Source organism: Pogona vitticeps, chromosome 10 (genome assembly GCF_051106095.1).
Source record: "Pogona vitticeps strain Pit_001003342236 chromosome 10, PviZW2.1, whole genome shotgun sequence".
NCBI classification, from domain to species: domain Eukaryota; kingdom Metazoa; phylum Chordata; class Lepidosauria; order Squamata; family Agamidae; genus Pogona; species Pogona vitticeps.
The window spans coordinates 2931837-2944994 of NC_135792.1; the positions used below are offsets into that span (position 1 = coordinate 2931837).

Here is a 13158-nt window from a genome sequence, read left to right on the forward strand (position 1 = left end):
TATTCAGAACACGGTCTGTATTGCTGTAGCTGCCTAAGTATATATAACACTGTTCCTCTCTCTCTCTCTCTCTCTGTGTGTGTGTGTGTGTGTGTGTGTGTGTGTGTGTGTGTGTGTGTGTGTGTGTGTGTGTGTGTGTGTGTGTGTGTGTGTGTGTGTGTGTGTGTGTGTGTGTGTTGCGTGCCGTCGATTTAGAACCAGGTCACAGTGACTCTAACAGAGCTTTTAAGATAAGAGATATTTTCAGGGTTGGTTTTATCACTTCTGCAACCCCTCAAGTGAATTTCCATGGGTGCATCAGGGTTCAAACCCAGCTTCCTGAGTCCCTGTCCTTCACCCTTTCTGCTACACCACACTGGGTATCATCCCGAATTACTGGGTATCAGTGGCTTGTGATGATTCACTGGTAGAAGCTTGACTATCTTTGTTTAGGATTATAATTTATCTCTATTTTTGCATTTCATGCCCAAAGGTTCAACAGTATAAGCAAGATCCTAAGCCATCCAAATGCCTGCATTCTGTGTTTGGTGCCCACACTGGTGATGAGGTCTTTTCTCACAAGGAATACGGACACCTTCAGGTATGAACATGAACTCCATTTCTTCCGCATGCTTCCAAGACTGGTGGCTTTGGCAGATGCTGTTTTCTCCTGCTGTTTCGTTAAAGACTGGAGTTCTTTAAAGATGTGCCAAACTGTGGAGCCGGGCAAATTGATTTTCCTGCCTTAACATACCAATAACAGCAAGCTCTTTTGTAGTCTGGGTCTTTGCTGTAAATCTTACGGCAAACAATAGCACTGAAATGGCCACAATAATGGTTGCAAGGCAAACAGTTGCCAGCAGCTCCACACAGCAACAAAAGACAAAGAACAGAAAACACAAATGTTATGGCACCTTACAGATTAACTGTCATATTTCAACGCGAGCTTCTGTGGATACATCTACTTCCTCTGACGTGTAAGTAGATTTCCCCCCCTAAAAAGATGTCAGGGAAGCCATTGCAAATGCTACTTGTTGAGGGCATTTCCCGCATCCCCCGACTGTATTTTATGTCATGAAGGTGCTGTTCAGACATATGACAGTTAATTACAAGAGCAAGCTCACCAGTGTTTGGTGTGGTGAAGCTTATAGACCCTTTCCGGTACAGGGTATACATTAAAGCTCCTTCTGTTACTGTTATTTTCACACCTTCTTGACAGCTGCCTTTTAGCCACTTCTGTTTATTGACATGGCTTCTTCACAAAACATAACATGAAATCTATAGGACGATTTGGTGTTTCTTTTTTCTCCTTTTAGGGGTATTTCTTTACCTGTTGCTTCACTTCTGTCTTTTCCCCCCCCCTTCCTTTAGATAAATGCCGTGTCGCTCTTCCTCCTGTACCTGGTGGAAATGATATCATCTGGTCTTCAGATTATCTATAATACAGATGAGGTATGAAACAGCCGGTTCTGAACCCCAAAGAAAAACATTGAATTGTTCTTACAAGCCCCTTAAAAAAGGTGGAATTAGAGCCACCTGTTTTGTGAGTGCCATTTCAGACGCTAGAATCCTGCTGGGGACGCAGGGTGCGCAAGAGCAGTGTGGAGGACGTCTTTCCCCTGAACAGGACGGCCCGGGCCACGGGAGGGAGGGAACCACTGGCCATTGCCCTTGGGCCTACATTTTCCACCACAGGGTTTCACCAGAAGATTTGAGCAGCAGAGATACATGGGATCCTGCCCAACACTCAGACTTTTGAATTGTAGTTCGAAAGGTAAAGGTAAAGGTTCCCCTTGACAATTTGTCCATTCGTGTCTGACTCTAGGGCACGGTGCTCATCTCTGTTTCCAAGCCGTTTGTCTGAGCTACCGTTTGTCTGAAGAAATCTTCTGTGGTCACATGGCCAATGTGACCAGACACGGAATGCTGTGACCTTCCCACCATGGTGGTACCTCTTTATGGACTTGCATTTTGCATGCTTTTGAACCACTAGGTTGGCGGGAGCTGGGACAAGCGACGGGAGTTCACTCTGTCGTGTGGATTCGATCTTACGACTGCTGGTCTTCTGACCTAGCAGCACAGAGGCTTCTGCAGTTTAACCCTTCTGGGCATGGAAACCATGGTCCAAATCGATATTCCGTCATGAAGCTCTGCGGGCCGCCATTGGCAGATAGCTCCTGATCAGAGTTGCCGCGAAGATAAAATAATCTAACTCAGTAGGAGCTGTTTTCAGAGTTATTTGGAAAGAGGAATTGGAAATAAATATGACATAGTCCTGTCTTTTCCCAAAATCTATGGTGTTGTCATGGAAGGCGGCTAGTCAACCTGTCATTTAAATGTGCCTGTTTTCTTTCTTGCTGTTTTCATCTTGGAGCGCCTTGTGAATTCCACATGAATTGATTTGGATAATAAATAAAAATAACTTCCTTTATATTGCCTTTCAAAATACCATAAGAGCTTTCATCTCAACAGGAATATTGGTTGCATTAGTGGAATTAGATGTTATGTATTATAGGTTTGCATTATTTTATGGCATTTACTTTGTTCACTTTTTAAAAAAAATTGACTACCAGGGATGCTGACCGCTATAATGAATGGCGCTCTTAATCTTGCCTTAGATATACTACGAGTGTGAAATGCACACAAACATATCTGCACAACTTCCTATTAAGGGATAACCATAAATCAAACAATTCCTGATCTCATTTCATTTCTTTTCTTAAGCCTTTACTTCCTAATTTTGAATCTTCGTCTGAAATGCAAAGTCATCATAATAACACATTGCAAGTCAGTAATGTGTAACAAGTCTGTAACCCAAACTGGACATGAAGTTGGAATTCTTTAATTACAGTCTTCCATTGGTAAAAATAAAATAAAATAAAAACAACAACAACAGGGAATGAAGGCGAAATGTAGTCCCAACCACTTTCCTCCAAGTTAATTTCCTGATTAAAATGACCACTTGTTTGATTGGCTTAATAGGTAAATTGCAGGTTTACAGATAACCTTTAAATTTTGTTGTTGAAAAAGCAGCAGCTTCTTAGGGTTTTTTAATTATTATTGTTATTATTATTAAGTCATAATAAGTCTATGGGTCTAGCCAATCTCCTTTAGTTGTTTAACTCAGCGTGCTTTCCATCCTTGATGGCTGCTATCCATTTAAAGAATACACATGCAACAGACAATCTCTAACTGCAGTCATAATTGTAGATCGCCTTTACCATATCTAACCTGGTCATTATGCTGAAGCATGTGGCAAAGATCATACTTAAGGTGATGATAATATTACCAGTGCTATTAAAATAGCTTGGTCTGGTTGTTCAGAGTGTTTCACATACACTATCTCTGCCAGTGGCCAGTAATGAGTTTGCTAGGACTTAAACCACCACCAGCCACAGTGGTGTTTGAAAGGGAGCAAATGTTTATGTCTTGACCTTTGGGCAGTGGTGGAGATGCAGAGAGGTCCTCCACCCAGGGCTGGTCAAAACATTTTTCCAGAGTACAGTGGTGCCTCGCTTGACAAGGATAACTCGTTCCGTTGAAATCGCTGTTAAGTGAAATCCTCATCAAGTGAAACGAAAAAGCCCATTGAAATGCATTGAAACTGGTTCAATGCGTTCCAATGGGCTAAATACCTCAGCTTTCAGCAAAGATCCTCCATAGTGGCAGCCATTTTGGTGCCTGTAAAGCGAGGAATCCATCCTAAAACACAGCGGGGAGCCATTTTGCACAGCAGGCAGCCATTTTAGAGCCGCCGATCAGCTGTTTAAAAATAGTTGTCTAGCGAAAAATCGGTTCCCGAAGCAGGGAACCGATCATCGTCAAGCAAAATTTCCCTATCTAAACATTTTGCGATCTCAAAAGCGATCGCAAAAACTTCATCGTCAAGCGGTTTCGTTGTTGAGGTAATCGTTAAGCGAGGCACCACTGTATATGTATATTCATCCTTGCCAGTATTGGCTGTCCGTAACAGGGTGGTTATTAACTCGACTGTTGTCCACCTTCCACCAACACTGAAAAATATGGACAGAAATACTGTCTTCTCTGTTGCCAAACAGCCTCACCAGACACTGCTGATTATCTCAGTAATCCTCACATCCTTGCAACAACTTTGGAAAGGAGGTAAATACTGTTAATTACCTTTAAAGATAAGGACTTGAGTGGCAGGGATTCCTCTGATGCTGCCTGCTGAGTTTATGGCTAGGATAAGATTTGAATCAGGAACTGGCTGGTACATAGTTTTCACTCCAGTACCTCCCACTGTACAAGATCACTTGCTTGTTGGAAAATCAGTCCAGCAGTTAGAGAAGTAATAAAGACAGTTGCCCAGTTGGATGTTATGTCACTTTGAATTTCCTGCTCACTCACAACTGGTTTTGGCTTTGCTTGAATTGGCTTGGTTTCAATACCGATGCCACTGTTTTGATGTTTGAAGACTTCTTTGGGAGCGCCCCCTCCCTTTCCCCTACTATTTGCTTTATTCACATTTCGATAATTCACTTCGGCAGGATGCTGCGCCGATTGAGTGCAGCAGAGCAGTTCCTTATTACTTCTTTTTCCCTCGGAGGTAAATGAGCTGCCTCCAGTAGTAGATGAAAATGCTGAGCAAGATTAAATGGTTGAGGAAAGTTAATGGAGTTTGTTTCTCTGTGTGGAACACCAACGTTTGTTAACTCCTTGCAAACAGAGCTGGCTATTGCCGGTGCCTTATTTTAAGGCTAACATTTTGATCATATGCAGGAGCCCATACGTGGTGGTATTTATACAGCAGGTCTCTGGCCTAATATTTCAAGTTTCCTTCTGTAAACATTAGATGTGCTTGTTCTAATTGAGCAATTAAGACAGGAAGAAAAGGCTGTCAACTGAAAGGAAACTATTCACATGGTCTTTTAGAAAAACTCTGTAGGGGCCTGGACTGACCAGAGACTACTTCTAAGTATGAAATAGTTGTTAAAAAAAGAAACAACCACTAAGTAAGATGAGAACATGGATTTGTCCCACTGTATAGCTAACGGCAGAAGAAAGAGAAGGGAGGGAGGGACCCAAAACAGAGATTGCATAGTGCTGCATTTTATTCCTTCAATTGGAATTGCACCAGAAGAGGAATGGAAAAGACTGACATTCCAAGTTGTAATGCTTTTAAGAAAGAGGTGAAAAAGATTTGTCCTAGTTGTTGAGTCATATAAGGTACAGGGGAATAACACCTGAGTACTTGATGTGCAAAACTGCCATAATTAAAATAAGTCTATTCCTCTTTTGTTCTGTATATGTCTTGACTTATGGCCCATAGCAGCAGTAGAGTGAATTGGACAGAAAGGTATCAACCATTTATTTATATATTTCTTATAAATGGTTTTATCCCGTCTTTCTCCTTTAAAAGGACGCAAGGTAGCTTACGTCATTGAAAGACAGTATTTAAAGCTAAGAACAGTAAGTATACAAAGACCGAAAAAGATTTTAAAAAATGCCACCCTTAAACACAGTAAACAAAAACACTAAAAGCACATTCAAAGCAGTAATACGTGCACAACAGTCCATTTAAAAAACCCATTCAGGCAGCCAGTGACTGAGGGAAGGATCACCCAAAGGGAAAAGTCTTCGCCTCCTTGCGGAAGGACAGCAAAGATGGGGCCAGCCTGGCTCCTGTTGGGAGGGCCTTCGAGAGTCTGGGAGCAGCCACAGAGAAGGCCCTCTCCCAAATGTTACACTTTCTTTTAAATACAAGGGGATAAAAATACCACCACAGTCAAGCTTTACTTCACTTTTCTACCTGTTTCCCACTGTCCCCTTCTCCTAGGTGGCCTTCATACAGAATCTTGTGTTTTGTGTTGAAAGAGCTTACCGTGTACCAGACTTTGGCGTGTGGGAAAGAGGAAGCAAATACAACAATGGTAGCACTGAACTGCATTCAAGGTAGGGATGGTTGCTTTGCCTTTTTTCCTCGTTTGTGTTCGCTCATCCATAACTGTAAGTTAAAGGTAAAATTTCCCCTTGACAATTTTTGTCCAGTTGTGTTCGACTCTAGGGGGCAGCGTTTTGTCCGAAGACAATCTTCCGTGGTCACATGGCCAGTGCGACTTAGACACGGAACGCTGTTACCTTCCCACCGAGGTGGTCCCTATTTATCTACTTGCATTTGCATGCTTTCGAACCGCTAGGTTGGCGGGAGCTGGGACAAGCGACAGGCGCTCACTCCGTCGCGTGGATTCGATCCTACGACTGCTTGGTCTTCTGACCCTGCAGCACAGAGGCTTCTGCGGTTTAGCCCGCAGCGCCACCACGTTCCCTTATCCATAACTGTAGTCTGCTCCATTTTTCGCATAAAAAGGTCTGCATGAAAACTCACATTTAATGATGTCTTTCTAAATTTGTTTTCTCTCAGATACATCTTGTCCTTATATATTCTCTCAAAGTCTGCTTCTTAAAATATATTTTGGTATGTTTTTGAGCCAAGAATTGCATTGGAGTGTTTGGGAAATATAAAACCTGATGGGTAACTAACACTGTGATGCAGACATTAATCCATGAAGGTGCTCTCCTGGTCAAATCATAGTTGAAATCTTTAAAGGCTGATGCTTCACACATCTGCGTTGCAGCTATGTGCAATGAAGTCATTTGCCTCTCAAGGCATTATGAACTACTCCCCAGAAAAGCCAAACAATGACAGCCTTGCTTGGGTATTGCAAAGTAAAGGCTTCCTTTACCAAGTCAATCCATCTTATATTTGATCTTCCTACTGCCTCCAATTTTTCCTAGCATTTGGCGGCTTTGGGGGGTCTGTGTATATTTCAATTGCTGAGAGCAACATCATTAAGCGACTCAACTCTGTTAATAAGTTGAGATTCCTACACAACACTAACAAGAGTTAGTTTGAGTATAAAACAATCAATGATGAGCCAGTTGTGAATGCTTTGCACCTCAGAAGCCCTGTTGGGAGATAGATAGTTAAGCATTCTTAATTGAGAGTAATTTGGAAAAAAAATGGTTTCCTGTTCAAAGGGAGCATCTGACAGCATAAATAGCATTGCATAGATTGCCCAGTGCATATGAACAATTTCCACTTATGTAGTTAGTTTATTTCTCTACTTAGTCTCATCGGAGTGCAGAATTTATTTTACTTTGGTATGGAATGGGGGTGTATATGTGTGTATAGTTTATATCCTGCCTTGTTAATATCTCCTTCCTAGACTGAAAATGTCTCCTTTTCCTGCTCCATCATGCTCAGCTATCAAGTTGCTGACCCTGTAGGTTTAAATATAACTCTGAATATCAGGCTGTACGTCTTAATTCCAGAAGCGTTTGAACAAGTACATCTAATGGTTCATGTAGCTGAATCATTGCAGACTTCAAGGCAATGTAAGCCTTCCATGGTTGGTCTGCTCCGATGTTAGAAATACCAGTAATCTTTGTAACTGGATTTTTTTATTACCCATACCCTCTTGAAATAAAATTCTGAAATTATATGTTACTTCTGTTTGTGCTCCATTAGCAATGAAGTCAGTAGAACAGTGGCCTTTTCGATGACAACTGTAATAATTTCCCTGGGAAAATAGCTTACAAATACTGTAGACTAAAAAAGAAGTCACAGTGATAGTTGCGTTTTATATATATAAGTTCTGTATTGGCTCAGTGCATTTATTTCATTGTGCAGTAACATTAAGGGAGTCAAGTAGGAGGCTGTGCAGCTTTATGTATTTGTAAGCCTCTCCTTGCAATAAAAAGGAAATACTTCTATTAATTTTAGATGTTTCCTTTTGTCACTTTAGTTCACATTAAAATTATGTTGGTGAGTAAACTGAACAGTTTCTGTAGACCTTGAACAATATATTTTTTTTTAGTGTCAAGAGTTCAGTCTTTCATCAGAATCAGAGCATGTGTCAAGGTCAAAAACCAGAAGTTTGTCTTTTGGAAACAGAATACTGCAAACCAAATTTAAAATGTTCAGAAGTACACTGAAGGAAGAAACCATTCAGACAGCAGAGTCAAAGTTTGGCTTGGTGTCATGCATGCATTTTGCTCTTAATCCAAACTCCAGACCTTCCCTTTTATCAATGCATGAAAAAGTCAGTTGCTGACTTGCATTAAAAGCCTTGCCTCTAGGGAATGGTTTAGAATCCCCTTAATACGACATTAGTCCAGCCTGAATTCACTCTCCAAGTCTCAAAAATAGTATTTGGGCCCATTAACCTGAACCTGAGGTATAATCCTGGTTGCTTTAAAAAAAAAAAACTTTAAAAAGAGCCATATGGAGCCATATAGATACAGTAGTTGCAAAAAAAAAACCCTCCCTTCACTTCGACTCCTTTAGAAGTTGGCCTTGAATCTGCTGATAGTCTGGACCCTTTATTTTGGGGTCCTTCTTGAGAAAAGGTTGCTGGTGTGTGTGTTTGTGTGTGTGTGTGTGTACATGAACACACACAATATTTCTCATTTGCCACAGATTTTTGTGAAAGCAGGCGTTGCAGCATCTTTCTAGAAGCATGCTGTTTTCCAAATCCTATGTGTGCAGGCTCCTGAAATATTCATTTGTCTTGTAACCATTTTGATCAAGCTGTTTTCAAGCATCTGCCAAAGACTTCTGTAAAAATATTTTTGACGTTTCCCATCTGTGTTGCTGATAATCATGGTGTTTCCAGAATGCAGCGTCTTTCTACTTTAAGCCTTAAAAAGGGACCGGCATCTTCTACGTGTTCTCCTTTGTTCTGCTGCTAATATGCTGCTGTCATCTTGTCCGTCCCTATTAAAGTTATTTTGTTTGTTCATCTGCCTGGCTGCTTGCTTAATGCCGCTTTCAGTCCCCACCACCTACGTATGATTTCTTTTTTACTCTGTTAAGCATCATTCCTTTTGTTTTATAAAGATACATGTTTGTGAATACTGTATAGGACAATTTATAGGCAAGAGATGTTTCTAAGTTTCCCCAAGACTGCTTATGTGTCTTGGAAACATTGTCTGCAAACTGGTCTTTTTGTTGCCTGGTAGAAGACCTTGTTATCCCCTTACTTCTACAGTAAAGTTTTATGTTGATTTTGATCACTGAATTAGTTCAGTAATATTGAGCAATCAAACCCTCATCGTCTGAATGATGAGTTCTGGAGCCAGATGTATCTATGTAACAAACTTGAGCATGGGTCAGTGTCTAGGATGGGGTCAGCGTAATGGGAACAATGTTAGGAGCAGCCATTGTAGACAATTGAAAAAGATTTCAAAGAGCTCAAGGCACTGCAAGATCTTTCAGAGTGATCTAAATTTAATATGTTTTTGGTCACACCTTAAGACAAAGCAGGAGACGATGAGGGAGAATAGCCCAGATCTGCTTCTAAGATTCTAGACAACAGATTCCCCCCTTCCTCAGCTAGTAGCCATGTTGATTTTACAATCCATTATATTGAAAACTTTAGCTCTGATTACATATTTCTTCAACGAATCCTGTAGTTAAGGATGTTCCGAGAGACAGGGGATCATAATTTACCCGTTGAGTGCTTTATCCCTTACATCTTTCCTTCCCTAATCATGCAGGCATCAATCAAAAACCCAAAATTCAGCAGCAGGCATAATGCCTAATCATAGAGCTTGTTTTTGGCTGTAGCTATTCAGTATTCTTTTGATATATGAGCTCACATTAACAATATATATTTACACCTGTAAGAGACGTTGCAAGCTTTTATATCCGTTTTCATCCATGTCCTGCATGTAGACAAAAGGCAGCCACTGAAGTTGTTGATTGGTTTCTTTGACTGCTTCTTATTTTTATACCGCTGTTAATGTCTTAAACAAGAGGAACGGTGCCAATTGGCTAATCTTGTTTCTTTAAAAACCATTCATTTGTGCCGTTAGAGACAGGAGCAGTTCCATTAACAGATAATCCAATTATCCAAGTGATGGGTTTATCACGCCTTGGTACAACACATTTGTTGAAAGTACATACCTGTAGATCCTGCAGGAGTCTTGTGTTTTCATGAAACTTTCTTATTTTCAAAACGTTTCTAGGAATGTTTTGTTTGTTGCGTTTTAAGGGGAAAAAACTGGACTGGACAGAAGAGTAATTTAGTATCCAGTGCAGCTTTCTGTTCTTCATCAGACTTATTTTTTAAATTCATTGTTATTTATAGCCTACGTACACACTTGCCCTGCAGAACAGTGCTTTGGGTGGCTCGGCATCACAGTAAAAGCAATTGAAGACAACTACGGCAGATGAAAACAGCCTTGAACAATTGGTTCAGAACAACTTGCTGACATGGAAAGGAAATCAATTTCTGGAAAATGAATATTTTGGCCAATTGTCAGAGGGTAAATAGAGTGAAAGCCAGAGTAAATCTCCCTAGGCGGGGAGTTCCACGCAAAGCCACCCAAGGGATTTTGACATGAACCCACCTCGTCCTATCTCTGGAGCACCAGAGTGGACACCTTAAAAGTTTTGGAACTGAGGTTTGGAAATGAAATTTACAATTGTGCCTGGAAATAGACTATTAGTGCAGCTTTTGTAAAAACAGAGGCTATAAGCTCGTAGACGTTAGCATCCCTTCTATACCTCTGCACTTATGATTCGGGACGTGGATACCTAGCTGATACTGTACTTAGCAGCCAGAGATACAGCATCCGTGAGAAGAGCACGGTCTTATTGTGACTCTCAAAGAGCAAGGCCTTTGCTTCTTTCAGCCCTTTGTGTGTTGTGTTCTCTTCCTTGGACTTGAGACTTTATTGCTTCTACTATGATGTGAGCTACCTGAAGCCTTGTCTTCTGCGCATACAGGATGGTTCTTAATTCACAGTTCTGCAGCCATTCCAATAACCCTCCCCCCTTTTTTTTTGCTGAACCAATCTAATTCTGGAGACTCATCTCTACTGCTTGAGGTTTCAGGTGTGGGCTTGCATGCTTGAACATTGTAAAAGAAAGACTCTGCAAGATACAAACCGGAAACTAGGAAGACCATGGGATGCCCCAGCCTAGAATCTTTTCTCTCAACGTATTTTCTTGTAGCAACTTGCCACGTGGGAAGCGTTCAGAAAAGCCTCTCTCATTTACTGTTTGAAGTGGTCCAATCCATTTTACCACCTCTTTATTTCGATCTGTCTGGAACAGATACCAGCTGATGGCCTTATACAGTGAACCGTTGGATAGCTCAACGGTTGGGAGTTCGGTTCCCCGCTATGCCTCCTTGACAGGAGCTGGACTCCCATGATTCATCGGATCCCCTTCTACCTCTGCAATTATCAGATGATGATGATTATATGATTATTATAGTTAATTTAGCACTGAGCCTGGTCTGTACAAGCAGCAGGATAAGGTGATGGAGTCCTTAGGTAGGAGAAAGAAAAGGGCCACTTCAAAATGAAGGAGAAAACATCTCTTTAGAGATCTGTGTATCATGAAGTCCAAACTTAAAACGTTCCCTGCAAGTAGACGCCTAGTTCACCAAGGACCAGACTTCAGCTTTTCACCCTAATGTGGTAGCTGTTTAATTGTGTGGTACTTGCAACACATGTAACATATGCAAAGGATCACTTTGTTGTGTTGGCACTTTGAAGACCCATCGCTGCAGTGGCACACTCGCTCTGGAGATCAACCCTCTGGAGACTTTTCCCCACCTCTTCCTTTTTAGTGGTTAGCCACTAGGGACCCAGAGTACTAGCTAGTCCAGTTTCTGTTAATGGGTCATCCATTATCAGGATGAGAATAACCTCTAATCAGCAGAAGATGGGGATTGAAAAGTGGGATTTCACCAGCCTCTGATGGCAGCTGCTTAGAACAGAGTTTTCTCGCCAACCTAATCAGCTTTTCCTTGTTGAACCAATTAGAATTAAACCCCACAAGCCTCTTTTCCCTGGCACTGCTTCTGAAAGGCTTTGAAACCTATTGGCGTGACGGTTAGAAATAAAGGAACAGTCTAAATCAATGTTTCATGGTAAGCTGTTAATGAAAATGTTCCAACAGAAGCTATATTTATGATAAATATGCTTCATGCAGCGAGGCGTTTGTTACCATATCCGTCTTTGCTTAGAGTTCTTTCTGTGTGGTTGCAGCAAAGTCACCCAGGCTGAAGTTTGCGTTTAATCCGAAGTTGTTTGGTTTCTCCACCTCCTATTTATTACCCGTAAATATATTTGGCTCTGCTATGGATTGGGCTTTAATTTTTCTGAATTGGGCAGACTGTTGATAGTCAAGGCCAAGATTCAATCCAAAGCTGCACTTCATTTGCATCTTAGGGGGTTTTTAGACAATCTTTTACATCAAGTTACTAAGCAGCCTATTTTCACTTCAAAAAGAGAGTCTTTCCCTTGCCCTATTTTGTAACCAGAGGGAGGAGAGCACGAACAGCCACTAGTTTCTTCATACACCAACCCCCCACTATGTTGGATCTTGGAGAATTATGGTCTGTTTTGTCAGAGACAAAACTATAGTTCCAGATCCTCACTGATTCACTAGCTGAAGCTTGAACTTGGAGTAGTCCTCCAGAGTTTGGACTGCAACGCCCACTGGCCAATACTGCTGGTTATACTAGTAAGGATTCATGAGAGATGCATTTCAGCTACATCCAGAGAATCACAAATTACTGGCCTCTGGGTTAAATGGATAACCTAGTTTGAATCTTCAGAAGGAACTATAGTTTGTTTAACAAGCAAATCTTAAGGCCACAAAGATGAAATGAGGGTGGTGTCCGAACTCAGGGCTTCTAGAGCAGTGGTGTCGAACTGTGGCCCTCCAGATGTTCTTGGACTTCAACTGCCAGAAGCCTTCACCACCACCTCTGCTGGCCAGGATTTCTGGGAGTTGAAGGCCAAGAACATCTGGAGGGCCACAGTTCGACACCACTGTTCTAGAGGCTCGCTGACATGGTCCAGGTATTGATGGCTTGTGGCCTTCTAATATTGTTGGTCCCTGACTCCATTGTCTGTGTCTAATTAGAACTCCAGCGTAATGATATCTGGAGGATCACAGGTTGCCGATCCCAGTTTGGTCTGTTCTGTTCATATCGATAAACTCTCTGAACCGATGAAGCAAGCACATACTGGGTTGGACTGTTGGTGCCCATACCGTTAGAAGATGGATGGTATTATTACTCTGACCAGCAACCGTTTTCTGAAAAACCAGATAGGGAGCTTTCCAGCCTTTTTGCTTGATACCTCCTAAAGGAAAGACACCTTCTGAGGACCCTCTGCATGCAAAGCATGTGGTCT

The 13158-nt window shown here is 41.5% G+C and overlaps 1 protein-coding gene across 9 annotated transcripts in view; it reads left to right on the forward strand.

Moving 5' to 3' along the window:
• The window catches only part of PHKB (phosphorylase kinase regulatory subunit beta), a 99964-nt gene that overhangs the window by 25636 nt on the left and 61170 nt on the right, over positions 1-13158 (forward strand). For all 9 annotated transcript variants that reach the window (XM_078380445.1, XM_078380446.1, XM_072980974.2 and 6 more), the window contains 3 exons: positions 473-580; positions 1351-1431; positions 5777-5892. In XM_078380445.1, coding sequence (XP_078236571.1) covers positions 473-580; positions 1351-1431; positions 5777-5892 — 305 coding nt within the window. The remainder of the gene's footprint in view (positions 1-472; positions 581-1350; positions 1432-5776; positions 5893-13158) is intronic.